At 34.4% G+C, this 17290-nt stretch overlaps 1 protein-coding gene across 1 annotated transcript in view; it reads right to left on the minus strand.

Moving 5' to 3' along the window:
• Positions 1–850: 850 nt before the first annotated feature.
• Positions 851–17290, minus strand: part of B4GALT6 (UDP-Gal:betaGlcNAc beta 1,4- galactosyltransferase, polypeptide 6) — a 34275-nt gene continuing 17835 nt past the window's right edge. The window contains exons 4-9 of the mRNA XM_010574355.1: positions 11306–11430; positions 10671–10787; positions 8866–9053; positions 6427–6549; positions 5504–5605; positions 851–4464 (exon numbers count right to left, since the gene is read on the minus strand). Coding sequence (XP_010572657.1) covers positions 4317–4464; positions 5504–5605; positions 6427–6549; positions 8866–9053; positions 10671–10787; positions 11306–11430 — 803 coding nt within the window. The 3' untranslated portion in view covers positions 851–4316. The remainder of the gene's footprint in view (positions 4465–5503; positions 5606–6426; positions 6550–8865; positions 9054–10670; positions 10788–11305; positions 11431–17290) is intronic.

A 17290-nucleotide genomic window follows, 5' to 3' on the forward strand; every position in this document is an offset into this window, starting at 1 on the left:
TTACTGAAGCCCACAATAGATGAAGTCACATGGGACTACTACCCAGGGCCCCACATAATCATCAGCTAAACTCACCTCCCAATTCTGATTTTTAAGAAATAGAAGCAAGAGCAGCTTAAAAGTGACAGAAAGGTAGAACAGCATTTAAGGATGCAAAGGCTGCTACCCATACTTAAAATGCCTTCTTTCCTGCTTTCCAATATGTTATAACTGATGACACTTTCAAGGAGAGTCCATATCCAGTGCTGCAGAAAAAATATCCATCAAACATACTTGAAGAAGCTTATTCACATATTTTCATAAAATTCTGCAAATACCTTTGTCCCCAGTTGAAGCACTCCTAAAGATGACTTGCATATCTCTAACCATCAAACACTTTTGTTATAGCTGTAAGATACAAAGAAAAATAAGGAGGATAACTGATGATTCCTGAGAAAACTAGTTCCCCATTTAACGCCAGAAGAAATACGGCTGAATCCTTTTATTTCCCATTCTTGTAATCCATATATAAGGAAGATTAATCCTACACAGAAATAAGTATAGAGAAAAGCCATTAGAAGATTCAACAGAATAGCAACCCTATCTTGGAAAAGTACACAAAAATAGTGAGTCATTTAGCCTAATAAAACCAAAAGCTGAAAGCATATAAATACCAATAAAGGAAAAATGATTTCTTGGCCTAAGGCTTGATCCCACCACAGCCTAACCTGATGTATGTGGTGGCCAGATGGCTCTTCCTTTTGTTGTTATTTCAAGGAACTGAGCACTAGAAAAATGAGCACTTTGTCTATAAACAAAACACAAAGAAGATATGTTGTCCACAGAACCTCAGAATAAACAAACCAACGCAATCTTTAGAACATTATATTTCATAAAAGACAATGATAAAAAAGTACAAACATTTTCATGAACAACAACAAAACCAAAATTATGATAGTACACAGGAAATTCCCAGCATTTGTTTCAGTGCATTTTTCATTAAGCCTATCTTACATACCTCTACAAATAAAATAATCTTAAGTACACTTCCTCTTGCTGATATGCAATGGATCATTTTAATATTTTTAAATAACTGTCTCATTAGTAACCCACTACAACATAGTCATTAGTAAACATAACAATAGAAAAATAGACTGGCAAGATCCAAGAAAAAGGACATTTTGCACTTGCTTTTCAATATACTGTCTATTGCAAAATGGATTTTATATTTTATATTCTCCTACTTATATTTGAAATACAGCAAATGGGCTTAAGAGTATCTTAGCATATTAACCAGATTCCACTGTTAGTATTTCTGTAATGTTTTTACTTGTTAATTTGCAAGACCTTCAGAATCTTGTAAAATACTCCCTCTTTCTTCTCCCTCCATGCTCACTCCTAGAAGAGAAGACATCCTTAATTTGCCTTCTCAGCAATGCAAAAACCAATGTGATCGGCTTCTCTCTACATTTTACAAGAATCATGAAAATATCAAAAGGAATGTGCACAACTCTGAGTTCTGCATCGCATTTATTTTGTTTGAAGGCACTGTCTATGTTAAAATTCACTACAGAATAGTACTGAGTTCAGGCAGGTAGTATACAAACACTATTTTGATGTAATTTAAGATGGCAACTTTTAAAACTTCCCAACAAAGTGATAAAAGGTATTTAGAGAAGAATGTTCGTTAACAATTCATAATTTAACATCCATCACTTTGGGGCACCAAAATGTAAACTTTTTAAGAACTCAGTTATATGTCATAATCCATTCACATACTGGTTTAAATCACATTTTTCTAAGACCATACATGATTAATCACTTAGAGCTGTAAAGTTATATTAGTTCAGCCACAGCATATGTGTAATATAGTATGTATATATGTATGTATATATACATATATATGCATTAGAATTTTTAAAAATTGCACATTAATTTCACAGAATGCCTAACAAATGGGCACAAAAGCATGCTTCAGAAAACAGTACAGACCTACAGTACCAAAGGATGTTTCATAATCATAGGTGTTAAATTGTAGGTGAACTTGTACTGAAAACCAGAAATCACTTCAAAATTACATCAGGTATTTAAAAATTTATTCAACAGTTCTTAAAGAATTGTATTAGTCTGTTATGAAATAAGACTAACTTTATTTTGAAGATATAATTGTTCATACAGTGTATTAATTATCCCCCCTTTAACCATATGCTTCAGAATATTCTATACACTCAGTTATAGAAAAATATATCAGGAGGTGATCAAACCACTTAAGCATGCTTTTGAAGGATGTTTTGTTCACTTTATGCTCACTTTTTATTACTTTCATTGCATTACATCATTCCTAAAGCATATTAGATTAACTGGTAGATTTTAATGTAATTCAAATATGGTTTAAAATATCCCTTACAATTGTTCTCAACTAGTTAAATTAAATCATTAAATTTCTACTAAATATTTGGCATACCTACAACTAAGCTCATAACTTTACCAAAGAATGGCTAAGGGCAAAATTTGCTGCTGGGATGTCAAAGAAATAGAAGGTGTTTATGGCAAACAAACTCAAATGTACAAAGCACTACACCATCTGTGGCAGCAATTCAGGAAACCAACACACAGTAATGAGTTAAAGTTAGTATGCTTTGTCAACACTCTTACAGAACACTCTATGGATAAACAATCCTTATTATATACTGCTTTCCATTCTTAATGGGAGCAGAAGTCAGTCTTTGGTTCCTAAAGAGTTGAGTAACTGTGACAAACAAAACAGTTTAATAGATCTTGGTCAATATCTTTGCATTAACATAGAAAATAAATGATCCGGTCCTTTTCCTTGGTATTAACAAGGGATGTAAAAAAATATTAGGAAAAGGTAATAATGCTTAGCAGTGGGATACTTTTAGGTAGCATAACATTACAAGCAAACAGAAAATAAGATATGTTTTTCATTATAAGCCAAAGAAAGAGGCTAGTTACTCATACATATAACACCACAAAAATAGAGAAACAGACAGGACCAATCCTTAGTGGGACTGTGCAACCTCAATCTCATTGAAAGTCATCGACTTGAGGATACTTAGTGCATCATAGAAGCACTCAGCACACTACCAGAATAGGCCCTTAAATAGCTATATTGATTAATATATTATGAGTGGAATTTTAAAAAGCACTTGGGATTGGCCTGCTTTCAGTTCCACTTATGCCATCATCAGTGGAACAGTCTGACCAACACCATAGTTCTGAAAATCCCACACTGCAAGCATTAGAACTATTAGAACTATGTTTTATTATTTTCTTAAAAATCTAACTTTAATATTCTTCCAATGAAGACACATTTTTGGCTCTTCTGATTTTGGAGGAATAAAAGTGCTGTTTACTAGGATTTAAAAAAAAAAAAAAAAAAAAGAACAATACCAAAATACTGTACGCACCCAGACACACTGTTTTAGGCATTAAAATCCCTGACATTGACACTAGTGGCACACTTGGAAACAGTTAAGAGTTCCTGTAGATCATAATACGCAACAACCGCAAGATTTTCCATAATACGCATGCAATATGCATATAAATAGGATTTAGATGGCAGGCAGGGTATCATACAATTTTGCTGGCAATAAATAAAATTAAAAGCTTTCTTCTAGCAAGTTCATATACGAAATTGATTTTTCTATATAGATATGCAGGAGGCCTAGAGCTCAAAACTAGTATAACAGTTTACAGTCATAGCTGGCCAACAATTAATATTTCCTTCATTTCACATAAGGTATAACCTTTTTTTAAGCATACTTACATTTTACACTTGTTCTTTCATGCTAATAAAAACATTCCTATAGAATTCAAATGAGAACACACTCAAATACATACTGAAGCATAAAATATTGAGCAATTAAAAGCAATGTACACACATTAATTTACATCACATATTTACAAAACACATTTTAAAAAGAAACAAAAGCATTCATTTAAATACACGAGGCGGGGGCGGTTTAGTATAAAAAAATTCCTGGAAGAAGAGGCCTCTGTTCCTACTTCCAGAGAAGCTACAAGTCTGTTTTCTGCAGTTTATTTAGTTGAGTGGTTAAGATAGAGAATATGAAGAATGAAGGCTTGAACAGTAGTCTCATGCTGTAAACATCTGAGTGGTAGCTGCTGGCTTTTCTTTCAGAATGAAATGCATGATACATACAATCACTTTACTTCTCATCCCAAATACGCATCATCAAATGGTCAAAAATCTCTAATTCTAAGCTGCTGTTTGTTGGTTTTGTTTTATAGTGCCTATTAGTAGCTTCCACTGTTAAAAGTTTATTCTGGTAGGGTAGCTTGTCATTCCACTTCCATCAATAGTCTCTAACAGGAGCAAGTTCTGGTATGAGATTAACAGTTATATTTTTATACAATCTACTGACAAGTATTTTAGGAGTATATATTAAATTGTTCAACCCATCAATATACTGACGTTCTCTGGAATACCTCAGAAGTTTATATCTGCAGAGGGAGTTGGAAGAAGAAAACATGAGAAAGATTTGCAAGAAACAATTAAATTGATGTTAGATGTGACACTGTAACAGTCATTTCATTTTGAAATATGCTTTAAATTCTGAAACTACCTCTCAGCCCTTTGAAATTACCAAGTTACCTACCTAAGCTTTAAAAGCAAGCCACTGTCTGGTTTTTAATACACTTAGATTTTATGTTCACATACATAAGTTAACATTAAGACTAAATAACAAAGAAGGCATTTAATATATATACTTTTTATCATCCAAAACTAAACTGATTTTTAAAGAACATTCAATTTCTTCATGTTCTTTTGCTCTAAAACTCAGCTATGGAGCTCAGAGAAGATTTAGGAACATTCAATTTAAAAATTATGAATAAAGCAGAAAATAAAGACGTTCCCAGAAACAGCCATCCATTGATAACAGAATTGAGCAGTATTTCTAATTATCTGAAAACACATACCATAAATCTTTTATTTTGTGTTTCACATTCTAATTTTTAGGCGTAGCTCATCTGCTGCATTCTGGTTGCTATTCCAATCTAGGGCAGCCAGAACCTGCTAGCCAGTTAAAGTGTTTTGCATCTTTGTAGCAAAAGAAAGGAACCCCGAAAAAAAAGTTTGTGTTAATGTAAGCAGGAAATGAGAAGACCTGTACCTCAGAAAAGAATGAAATATGATGGAAGAAACCAATCCTTGAGGAGTTTTGAAGTCAGTTTTCATGCAGGAGTCATTTCCCCTAGCTGTACTGCTTCCTTTTGCAGGATATCCAAATTAACCAACTAATGGAGCCCTGCCAGCACTACTGCCCAAACTATTAAGGAACAACAACACTCTGCATCAAAGATTATGAGGATAATACCTTCTGACACACAAACTCAGCCTCTCTCATGGTTAAGTAAGAAATATCTGAAAATACGAAGTTTAGCACTAAAGAGGGAATAAGCACTGACTGCTTTGTATGTGTGTAAGAAAAAATTTTACATCTTTAGCTTCAATATTTGAACAGTTCTCCATCTTTCTTACCGTCCTAAAAACTGGACTTCACCTCTGTGATGATGAGGAATGGATTTGTACTTCCCTAAATCTCCCTCTGGTCTTGTTACATTGTATCCAGCATAGTGAACCCTGCAGTATAATACATGAACATTTGTATGGACAGTATTAAAAAGATGTTTTTACAAGTTATAGTAAAAGTGAAAAATATGCATTAAATCTTCTAAAGCTAAGTCTTTACGTTCACTGACAATCTCTCCCTGAAAGAACCAAACCACTCCTAACACAACTAAAAAAAGCTTGCAAAAACCAGTAAAGTGTGAAATAATAATAATTTTATATTTAGTATTTCCTGCTTTGTTCTTAAAGCACAACAGCATAAAAATATGAAAATACTATGGAAAAAGAACAAAAACATACAAACTCTTCCTTTAAAATATATCTTTTTATATATAAATGCGTGCAGACACTTCAGCAGTTTCAACAGTTCAAGTGGAACATTTTACACCTGTTTACTGTCAATATAGTCACAAATTAACCTCTCTCTCAAACACTGCTTCTAAGATATGAAAGATACTTAAACTCATGCTCACTCTACATGTCTGTGGGATGGTATTCCATAATGCTAGCAGCAAGAAAGATTAAATTAAAATCAAAAAGCAACACACAGAAGACTAGAAGGAATGAGACTAAATATGCTTAATATTGTTATCTGTTGTTATATCCATTATTTTTTACAAGCCCTGTCTCTCAGAAGCCTGTTAACTGTCCCCAGGCCAAGAAAAAAGAATATCTAACTTATCCCTTCAAAAGGTATGTTCTTTAGAAATGTTAGAATTTTTTCATTTAAAAAAAATTTTTAAAAGGTAACAACTGACAGAAAAAACACCTAATTGCTCTCAAAGATGGAATACCACAGAACTATGAGAAAGACATAAGCACTGAACGCTCACCTGTTCCAAAGATCATCATCTTCTCCACCCCATCCCCAAAAGGCATTTGGAAACCCATTGATCTTCTTGAATTGTTCCACTGTCAAGCCACTTACACCACCAAAGAACTCATTGTATGGAAGACTGAAAACAAAAGACAAATTCTGTATTATTAGCTGAACTTAGATAGGTAGCCCTCTCTTTGAACAATAACTTTCAAAAAAACAAGAACCCTAAACTGAGGACATGAACAGATGCTGAATGTATTCACTGTGGGAAACTGGTTCAGAGATCGCTGACATTAAGTAACATATATGAAAGTTAAACAAAATGTTTGCAGTAGTGTCTGATTTGCATAAAAGGTACTCTTAAACTGTAGCTCAAATTAGTATCACCACATGAAAGTGGTGGTAAGTCTATCACATATTTCAGATGGCTAATTTAGACCCATAGCTGAAGTGTTAAGTGAAGTCCTCAAACTAATGTATTTTGACACTATTCAACTGAAAAAAACCCTCTCTTTAATCAACTGAAAAAATTACAAATCAGTAATGCATCAATTCAGTAATTTTAATTCATAACTATATTCAACAGAACTGTTAAAACTTGAGAGGAACCGTTTAACAATACATATTCAACCACAGCGAAATACATACTTATTCAAAAAACAATTTTCCAGTTTTTAGAAGCTAAACTTTTGAATCAAAAGGGGCTATAGGCTTTTTTGTCAGTAAGCATACAGTAATTACTAACATATTATTAAGTAATAAGCAGTTGGCCAACACGAACAGCCACTATAGCTATATAACATAACACACTAAGGCCCAGGCAATGTGATTTCCAGTTCTCAGAACACTGTCAATCTAGAAAAAAATGATAATATTTAAGTATCTATATTTACTTCCATCAATACTGACTTGCATCCTTAACCCAGAAGCTGCTACAGTGAAGTGTGTTCCTCTTTCAGAAACAGCATACAATTTCATCAAATAAAAGTAATCAAACATATTTCCCAGGAGATGCTTCCAAGTCTGGAACCTTCAAGGAGTTAGGACTATCTACATAAAAGATTTACCATTGCTTAGGACACAATTGCCACACTGAAGGACAAATAACTCCAGAATGCAAGGGGAAAGAAAAAGAAATACACAGTCATGTAATTTCTGATCTCTGTGGAAACACAGGATTCAACCAAATCTTAACAGCTTTTGGGGAAGGTTGTTACTATATATCCCGTTCAACATTTAACTGAAATAACAGGTGTTCTAAAAACCCCCCAAAAACCAAACACCACCAACCCAAAAAACAACCAACAAAAAACCACCAATAACCCAAAACTAACCCACCAACCAAAAATAAAAACAACTGGGGTATGACAGTTAATGGAACTGTTTGAGGTTTTTATTCATATGTATGTATGTGTGTGTGGTACACGTGCACTTTTTTGCATATATACAGAAATATATATATTTTTTATATTTCATAAATATGTATCTACTTCATAAGCATATTTTGTAACTATTTATCTGTATTTAGACATAAGTTCCATATATGTCTATATAAATACCTAAAGTATGTATTTTATAAATACATATAAAAATAGAGGAAATCTCTTATATAGTTATATGTGTTTGTTTATATCTTTTTAAATACACATAAAATCTTTAAAGGTTTGACTGCTAATTGGCTGACAACCTGAAGCCCAAACACAGAGTTATGTTTTCAATGCATTGCTTTTGATCTGTCAGGTTGACTAGGTTGTCAAGTTGATCAACTTCACAGAATTTCAGGATGGCAAATACATAGATGTAGCAGGCAATAAGCTACAGCTTTATGTGAAGTGATTGGGAGAGTGTCATGAGAGCGCAGAGTGTTAAAAAGGAAGTGAAACATCATTAATGTAAAATGGCAGAAGGAAAGGAGGTAACAAAACAGCAGGACCCACTACATTCATCAAATGTCAATAGAGACTGAACAGATACAAAACGGTCTAGCAGTAACAAAATCTTCTGTTTAAAAAGTAGTACAAAGCAGAAATAAATTGTACATTTATGAGATAATTAAGACATTTTTCCTGTGGTATTTTGCTGCAGGTCATCTGCTTATCTTTGTTAACACCACCGCAAAGGCTTATGTAGCCAGAAAAGACTGCTAATAAGCAACGTAAGTTTTACCCCCTTAACACATGTAGCCTTTTTTTTTTTAAAGATCAACCTCACTGCAACAAGTTCGACACTGAAAATTATAAATAATATATTCAAATTAGGAACATATCAAATGTAGACACTAAACCTACAACTTCTTTTTAATAACTAGATATTCATTTATGTAAATAGCATGGTAGGAGGCTGTTTTATTGTTTTCACCTACTATATATACTGTCACAAAATTCATACTTTACACACTTCAAGAATGTTTCTGGGCCTTTAAGAAACAACGTGAATAAAGCTAATTACTTACATATACATGTATTTGTCCAGCTTTGCTGCAAAATGGCGTGGCATTTCTCCACATCCATAATAATTTCGGTCATTTTCAGGTAAGTGATCCACATCATGAAATATTATGCAGTCCCAGACAGCATCCTTCATAGCCTCTTTGAAGCCAACATTAAAGAGCATTGCACGATTAAAAGGTTGTGTACCTGTCTTCAAACAGAAAACAAAGGAGACATTGTAAGAATCAAGAAGAAAGAGACAAAATTTCAGTACTATGAGAAATACATCCTCTACCACACAGAAAAAAAGCATCGACAAAGATGCCTGTTACTGCTCTAGCTAAGCAGAGCAACAGCTCTGGGTAGCACCAACTACATCAACTGTATTTCATGATCTTAAAAGTCCAGCTGTTCTCCCCTCTTACACAAAACTAAACAGCACTAGCAACTTATAGCACTACAAACTCTGAAGTATCAAAATATGGATGGTTTGGATTATTACAGCATGACATTATGAGTTAAAGAAATACTGATGCAAACTAAGAAACATTACATTTTGTTTCTTGTTAAAACAGTCAAGTAGAATAGAATAGACTATTTCCGTTGGAAGGGACCTGCAACGATCATCTAGTCCCACTGCCTGACCAATTCAGGGCTGACCAAGTTAAAACATGTTATTATGGGCATTGCCCAAATGCCCCTTAAACACCGACAGGCTTGGGACACTGACCACTTCTCTAGGAAGCCTGTTCCAGTGTTTGACCACCCTCTCGGTAAAGAAATGCTTCCTAATGTCCAGTCTAAACCTCCCCTGGTGCAGCTCTGAACTGTTCCCACGCATCCTGTCACCGGATACCAGGGAGAAGAGCTCAGCACCTCCCTCTCCACTTCCCCTCCTCAGGAAGCTGCAGAGAGCAATGAGGTCAGCTCTCAGCCTCCTTTTCTCCAAACTAGACAAACCCAAAGTCCTTAGCTGCTCCTCACAGGACATGCCTTCCAGCCCTTCCACCAGCTTTGGTGCCCTCCTCTGGACACATTCAAGGACCTTCACATCCTTCTTGAATTGTGGGGCCCAGAACTGCACACACTACTCAAGGTGAGGCCACACCAACACTGAATACAGCAGGATGATCACCTCTTTTGTCCGGGTGGTTATACTGTGTTTGAAGCAGCCAAGGATGCGGTTTGCCCTCTTGGCTGCCAGGGCATGCTGCTGGCTCATATTGAGCCTGCTGCCGACCAGCACCCCCAGAGCCCTTTCTGCAGGGCTGATCTCCAGGCACTCCTCTCCAAATCTATACTTGTGCCCAGCTTTACTCCATCCTAGGTGCAGAATCCGGCATTTGGACTTGTTAAATTTCATCCCATTAATCATAGCCCAATGCTCCAATCTGTCTAGATCCCTCTGCAAGGCATCCCATCCCTCGAGAGAGTCAACAGTACCTCCCAGTTTGGTATGATCAGCAAACTTGCTAACAGTGCATTCAACTCCTGCATCCAGATCACTGATAAATATACTGAACAGAACCATCCCTAGAATTAAACCCTGAGGAACACTGCTGGTGACTGGTCACCAGCCAGATATAGCCCCATTTTTTTGTCCTTGAAAACTTACAAAGACAATAGATTCAAAGAGGCCATGTTATCACCTATAAAATATTAGCCCGTATTTGAAGAAAAGCAACACGAACTTTCCTTTTTCATTCAAAGGATTAGAACAGCAGAGTAACAATTTTTAAATTCTGGATTCATCCAAATCTTGATAAGAACATCAAGTCCCCTTTAGGAAGGAATCTGGAAGAGTCGCTTTTCAATTAAATGCTGTTACCTGTTCAACAACATAGAAGGCAAATTCCAGCCGCTGCTTCTGCAACATAGGTATCAGATGACGGAAAAAAATTGGAAGATGCTCATGGCGATTCCGAAAAGGAATAAGGATCGCCACCTTCAAAAAATTACATACATATTACACTATTATATTAGCATTTTTAAATTCTAATGTTTCAATACAGATCAAGTTTCCCATGGCTTACATAGGCTTTTCAACTTTTACATTTAAATTGGCTTGGTGTTTTACACCTTCATTCCTGCTAGTAAAGTGTGTTGGAATTTTGCTCAAACAATTAAAAAAATAAAAAAAATTCTGAGTAGAATATAAATAAGATTTTCCTTTTATGTTGACTTGCTTCTAATTATACTTTAAGCAACATACACATAGGACAAGTTTGCATCCACGACAAAACGTTTAGTAACAACAGTTAGTGAACATTTAGAAGTTCTTGACAATCCATGTCAAGTTTTTCTTCAAGCTTTAGTCTCTTCTTGAGCACAGACAGCATAACACATATAGTATAACATAGTACGTATTATATAAAATATACAGCAGTAAAAGACTGAGTGCTTGCAATGGTAAACTATTCTTATACACTAACAGAAAAAAAAACCAGAAAAGCAGCATCTCACCTTCCATCGTGGCTTACAGTCTTTTGGCTTCCAGTGTCCTCCTGGTTTAATGTCTAAATCTTTTGAAAACAGTTGCTGAATTTCATCAAAACTAATTTCACTCATATTGACATCGATAAGGCCTCCTAGAGGTAAAAAAAAATATTTATTAATTTCAATTAAGACAACAGATCTAACACTATGTGGTATATCATAGACAAATAGCATCAGAAATTTGTAGTTACACTACCTACAGATAAAAAAGAAACAATTTATACTACCCTTTTTATATTCAGTTTTGACAGAATGAATTTCAATATTTCCCAATATAAACATTCCTTCAATAAATCCTATATGCAAAATACTCATTTCAGAGGACACAGAACAAGCAAAGTAATTTGAATTCTATATATATTCCAGAAAATCAGTCACCCTTCAAGTACCACTGTTAACCATTCCACATCATCTGCACTACTGAACTGATACTCAAATTCTGGGTGTCTTCCTACCTGCACTTCCACAGAAAAAGAAAATGTATCATCACTACACTCAGCAAACTTCCTCAATTTAAACTCTTGATAATTATGCACATTTCATGTACAGCCTTCATCCACTAATTCACTACTGTCTGCATCAATCCTATTTATAGCAAGTTCCTGGACTTGAGAATTACCACTGATAGAACAAATTAGCCCAATAGGAAAAGTATTTGCAAATGGCTACTGCTGAGAGTGGAATTCACTAAGATATTGAATAAAGACCACAGTATGGTAGGAAAAAAATCAGGTTAGTACTTATTATGAGAAAATATTTACACTTAGTTGATAGCTAAAAGTTGTCAGTCATTATGTATGTGTATAAATTTCAAAACTGGAAATAATGATTCATAGTAAATACCCACAGAAGTAGAAGGAATCAAGAAAATCTGGGGAGAAGAGTAGTGTAACACTCATTAACCAAAAGCTCAAGTTGTTCTTCAGCAACTACTATGCTAGATCATCAGATAAAAATCTTGCAATAACCACCTGAGAGATACCACAAAATATTCTACTTATTTTTGTTTAAAAACTTAAGTCTTTTGGTGAGAGTTGGAAATTTAAAGTTAATGAAAGAAATCACTCCCATTTTCTCCCCGTGCCCATACTCAAAAGATCCTCTTTGTGTCCAAAAGATTGCTTCATGTTTTAACACTGAATTGACAAGCTATGTAAATCTTTTGGAAAGATCGAAAATTTTGCAGCATGCTAGGAACAACTATTGTTTTCAAAAGAAGGCAGAAGATACTGCAAGAGCTATTTTAGTTTTGCACATGATTATATGTAGAACTACTTGTAAATGTAGAAGGTAACTTTAAAAAAAAGGAAGATGATAGAGGAAAAAAAGGATCAGGAACAGCACAATAAGGAGATCTTTTAAGCTCAGATTTAAACAAACACATATTTATTTATTTATTTTAGAAGAAAAAGGAAAGCTGGCAGTTCCTAGAAAAAGACTGTATAAATATACACCAGAACAAGCTAATCCTACAGAACTTTAAATACAAATAAATAAATAGATAAATAAAAAGCTTAGATTATCATTATGGTTGTATCTGAAACTCTTCAATAACCTGAAAAAGAAATCTTACAAAAAGTAGATACAAGGGCAATCAACAAAGGGCAAGTATACGTAGAGTATAAACATGTACAAATTAAATTTAAAAAAAATAAATAAATCACTAAATCAATTTCAGCTACCAAGAGACAGAGAAGCAACAAGAGCCTTTCAGTTTATTTATAGAATCTAATAGGAAAATAAAGATAAATAAAGGTCAATTACTACACCAGAAAAGGAAGCAAACAACACATGATGCAAAGGACTCGGGTGCCTTAGTCTCCTGAGAAAAGTTTAGATGTGATCAGATGCTTATGGAGCTTAAATTAAAGGGGAAAAAAAAAAAAAAAAAAGGAGGAATGGTAGGAATGGTAAGCCAGTATTTATGTAAGGCAGGTGCTTCTAACTTCATGAGACATGATGAAATTCCCTCCAGACTGTTTAAAAAGTAGCTATAGTAAACCCTGAAATATTGGTACTATCAAAAGTACACAGGAGATGGGCGAATAGAAATCAGCAGTATTTCCCTGCCATTGGTGGGGGGCTGGAGAAGAGGCATCTCAGTAAATATCTGGCCTTATTATTCACTACTTCCATTACTGTCTAGTATGTTGCAATGAAAGGTATTTACACAACCTGCAAAAAAAGAAAGCTGAGGAAGCAGAAAGCATTTTGAAGAACAGAATCAGAAAACAAAGTAATTTCAACAAATCAGATACGTACCAAAATCAGCAGAGTGAAATTAATAAAAAAAAAGTATGGATTGTTACTGAAGGAGAAATGAAGCAGACACACACAAAACAGGAAATACCTGGCTATGCTGCAATGTGCAGAAAGATATTTTGACAGTTTATAATGGATTGCCTATTAACATGAGACAATAAACTGTAATGCAATTGCACTAAAATGGCAAATGTCATTCTGGAATACATTAACCGCTGTTATATGAAAGACAGAAAAGGTAATTACTAGTTTGTTTTGTAACCAGGGTTTTAGCCAGTTATGATGCTTCAAAAGGAAATCAAATTAGAGAAAGTCTACAGTACAAAAATCAAGAATGACAAGAGCTTTTGAAACTATGTAGTCTAGAAAGGCTGAAAGTAATGGTTTATCTACAAAGGAAGAGGCTGACAAAAACTAAGTCTTTTCCAACACAGAGTAATTTGGTACATAGACGGTAACCAACTTTTTTCCAAGCATCAAGGGCAAGGAGAAATCTGACCAACTTGCGAGGGGGCGGGGGGTGCGAACAAACCTAAATGCAGGTTGAGTATCAGGTCGAGTATTAGGAAAAGCTTAACTATTCAGCAAATGGAATACTAGAATATACTACTTCTGGAGACAGTAGAACTTCCTCCATTGATGATTATTTTTTTTTAACACAAAATAGATTTTTCTAATATCTATTTAAAATGGTTTAGGTATATTCAACCCCAGTGTACTGAGGTGATCAAACTAGAAGATCTGGATATTTCTTATAGCTCATTAAGAGCCAGTTCTTAGACAAACCATGAAATGACGTGGGCAGACTGCTTAAATATTCTTAACATGAGGGTTTTATTTCATGTAACTGAAAAAACTGATCTGCTTTCCATTTACCTCTCAAGTCAGTATTAAAATTATGCTGATTAGACACTCTTTTGTACTGCTTCTGTCTTGAAGTAGAGGTGTCTTGCTTATGGATTAGCACAGCGATGCTCAACCAGTGGGTTAGAACCTGAAAGACTGATTCACCCACAAAAGGCACTAGCTGTTCCTATTTTAAGAGCATACGTACTTGCGACAAAACATGATTTTACCATACTCCTTTCACAATACAAATCTGGCAAGTTGACATAAAGAAGAGTAGTTAACTTCTATAATGATCTTAGACTATTAAGCAAGTCAAAATATATATGATTCAAGAAGCTTTCTTCCCTGGCTATCTCAGGACCACCTACAACATTTCATTGCATTAAGTCTTCAGAGAAGTTTTATATAGATTATAATTAAATACAGAGATGGCGATTAAAAAGGTATACATGAAAATCAAAGGGTGAGACATACCTCTCTTTGCTGAACAGTAATTTATCCAGTGAATTATTTTCTATTAAAATTATGATTTCTCTATTAAATTAAGCAGGACAGAAAAAGTACAAAGAGATTACTAAGAAAAAATATGGAAAAGAGAGCAGCAATAAGGAGACCTACAGACAAATTTGGGTAAATTACATATAGCCAATGAAGTTGATAGCAAGGATGGCAGAGTAGAATGAATCCCTACTCTGCCAATTCTAAATACCTGTCAGTGCAAACAAATCTGCATCAATGATTTAAGATAATATGCTATAAGTAGGCTGACCTACTAAGGTACCCTAGTATGTTCTAACTTGCTTCATCCCTCCACTCCTGGACAGCAGACTAATACACAAGTAGAACACGTAGCAGAAGCCAATGCAGTTTTGAACTAACTAATCTGGCAGAATTCAACTGCCAGATCCCTTGGAAGTTTCATAAAAAATACTAATCTACATGCATTTTTCAATCAGCAGAATCATCATTCTTGTTTCTCTGGTTATCGAGTTGACATGTTTCGAACTTTTTGTTTCCCAAAGTAGCTAAAATACTTATTATTGGAATAATTTAGCTATATTTGTTTACATGTGCAGTATTATAGAACTTCCATATGATTTTGAAAGTCAAACCCTATTTCTGGAGAGAAAGAGATTGAAATAAGGATATAATCACACCGTGGTTAATTGCTACTTGGATTAAGACAGTTTTCTACATGATTTAAGCTCATAAGCAACAGCAACTGATTTATACTTTTGACTCTATGTCTGTATATTTACAATGTAAGAGACAAAGTTTAGAATTTAGAGGTGTTGAAAAGAAACATAGATAACAGGCACTGTTACTGTACTCTTCACTGGATAAACTTCTCTGTTGAGATTAAAAAAGAAGTTATTATGGAATCTAGATTAGCCTAATAAAATCCACTATTTTTCTTTGAAGAAAAAATGAACAGCAACTCAATTTGGCTATCAGCAACATTGTTTGGTATGATATGGATTTGAACTGCTATATTAAAGACTTAATTACTTGCTCATGCTGAATGACAGCCCACAGCTTAAGTCAGGTGTTAGCCTAAAAGACAAGAGGTTAGAATTCTGGAAGGGGTCACAAATATCTTCAGAAACCTTTTCATATTTTCTCTTACAAGTAAGTAGTTTACTTGTTTGATTTTAAATATAGCAAGTAACATAAACATGTTAGCATAACAGATACTAATGAACAGCCATTTCTAGTAACATATTTACACTTATTTACAGAGAGTTGTTGATTCTTCTTCTCTAGTTGGTACATTCTGACACCAAATGAGACATTTCAATGTAACTAATTAGCTTTGAGATCTATACTAATGCTACTATTAGTTCTTCACTCAAAAATATTAAGTCTGTCTACAAAACATTTACTAGAACTTAAGTAACTCCATGGATTACTGACTCAAGTTATGATTTCTTTCAAATGCAGAGCACAAAAAAAACATTTATACTTAATCATCCCTTGCTTCCTATGGCAACTCTGATAATGTAACAACAATTCCTAACATAGAGAGAAAAGCTGAAAATTCAATAGCTGTTTCTAAGAAGGAACTCTGGTTTAGCCAAGGGACTGCAATTTTATAAAGGTTAAATATAAGAACTATCTCTAATAGCTAACAATCAGTGGTGAAGGTCAAGGTAAAGCCATCACCACCAGGAGTGATTTGCCTCTTTCTTTTTAGTGTTCAAAATTGGTCTCCTACCTAATACTTCTCAGTCTTTAAGGATCACTTTCTCTACAAGCTGGAAGACAGCAAACAATGCCAAGAATTTTGACTGAATCTGAACAATGGCAAGTTTGCAAGAAAGGGGAATTCACATTAAAATTTACAGTTCTTAACAAGAATTTTCAAGAATATTCCCAAAGCTATACTTCGTCTACAGAAAGAAGATAAAAAAGTTATGCCAACAGCCTTTCAGCCACATTATTATACCATTATACCAGGTTAAGGACACCGAATTACATCAAGGAACTCTTCCAATCTCATTTTGTGTAACTGCTTTAACTGTGTGTAACACCTGCTTATAAGATCTACATACACTGGGATACTGCTATTTAGGACAGCTGTGATATTATAGGTTTTATAAAAACCCAGCAAACCAGAACAGCAATGGTGCCAAAGTACTCAACACAGTTTCTTAATTCTGCATGACACTCCTCTGTAACTAAATACTTTCAAACAAAAGAATTAGAAGTTTAGATTCTAGGCTTAAAGACAAATAGTTAGGGTTACCTAATCAAGTTCTATTTAATAGCTTGGGATCTTAAAACATCTGGGTTTGAAAGCTTAATTTTAAAATTTCCTGAGGATCACAGCTTTTCACTTAT

Source organism: Haliaeetus leucocephalus, unplaced genomic scaffold (assembly GCF_000737465.1).
Source record: "Haliaeetus leucocephalus isolate CR32 unplaced genomic scaffold, Haliaeetus_leucocephalus-4.0 Scaffold428, whole genome shotgun sequence".
In the NCBI taxonomy this organism is placed as follows: Eukaryota; Metazoa; Chordata; class Aves; order Accipitriformes; family Accipitridae; genus Haliaeetus; species Haliaeetus leucocephalus.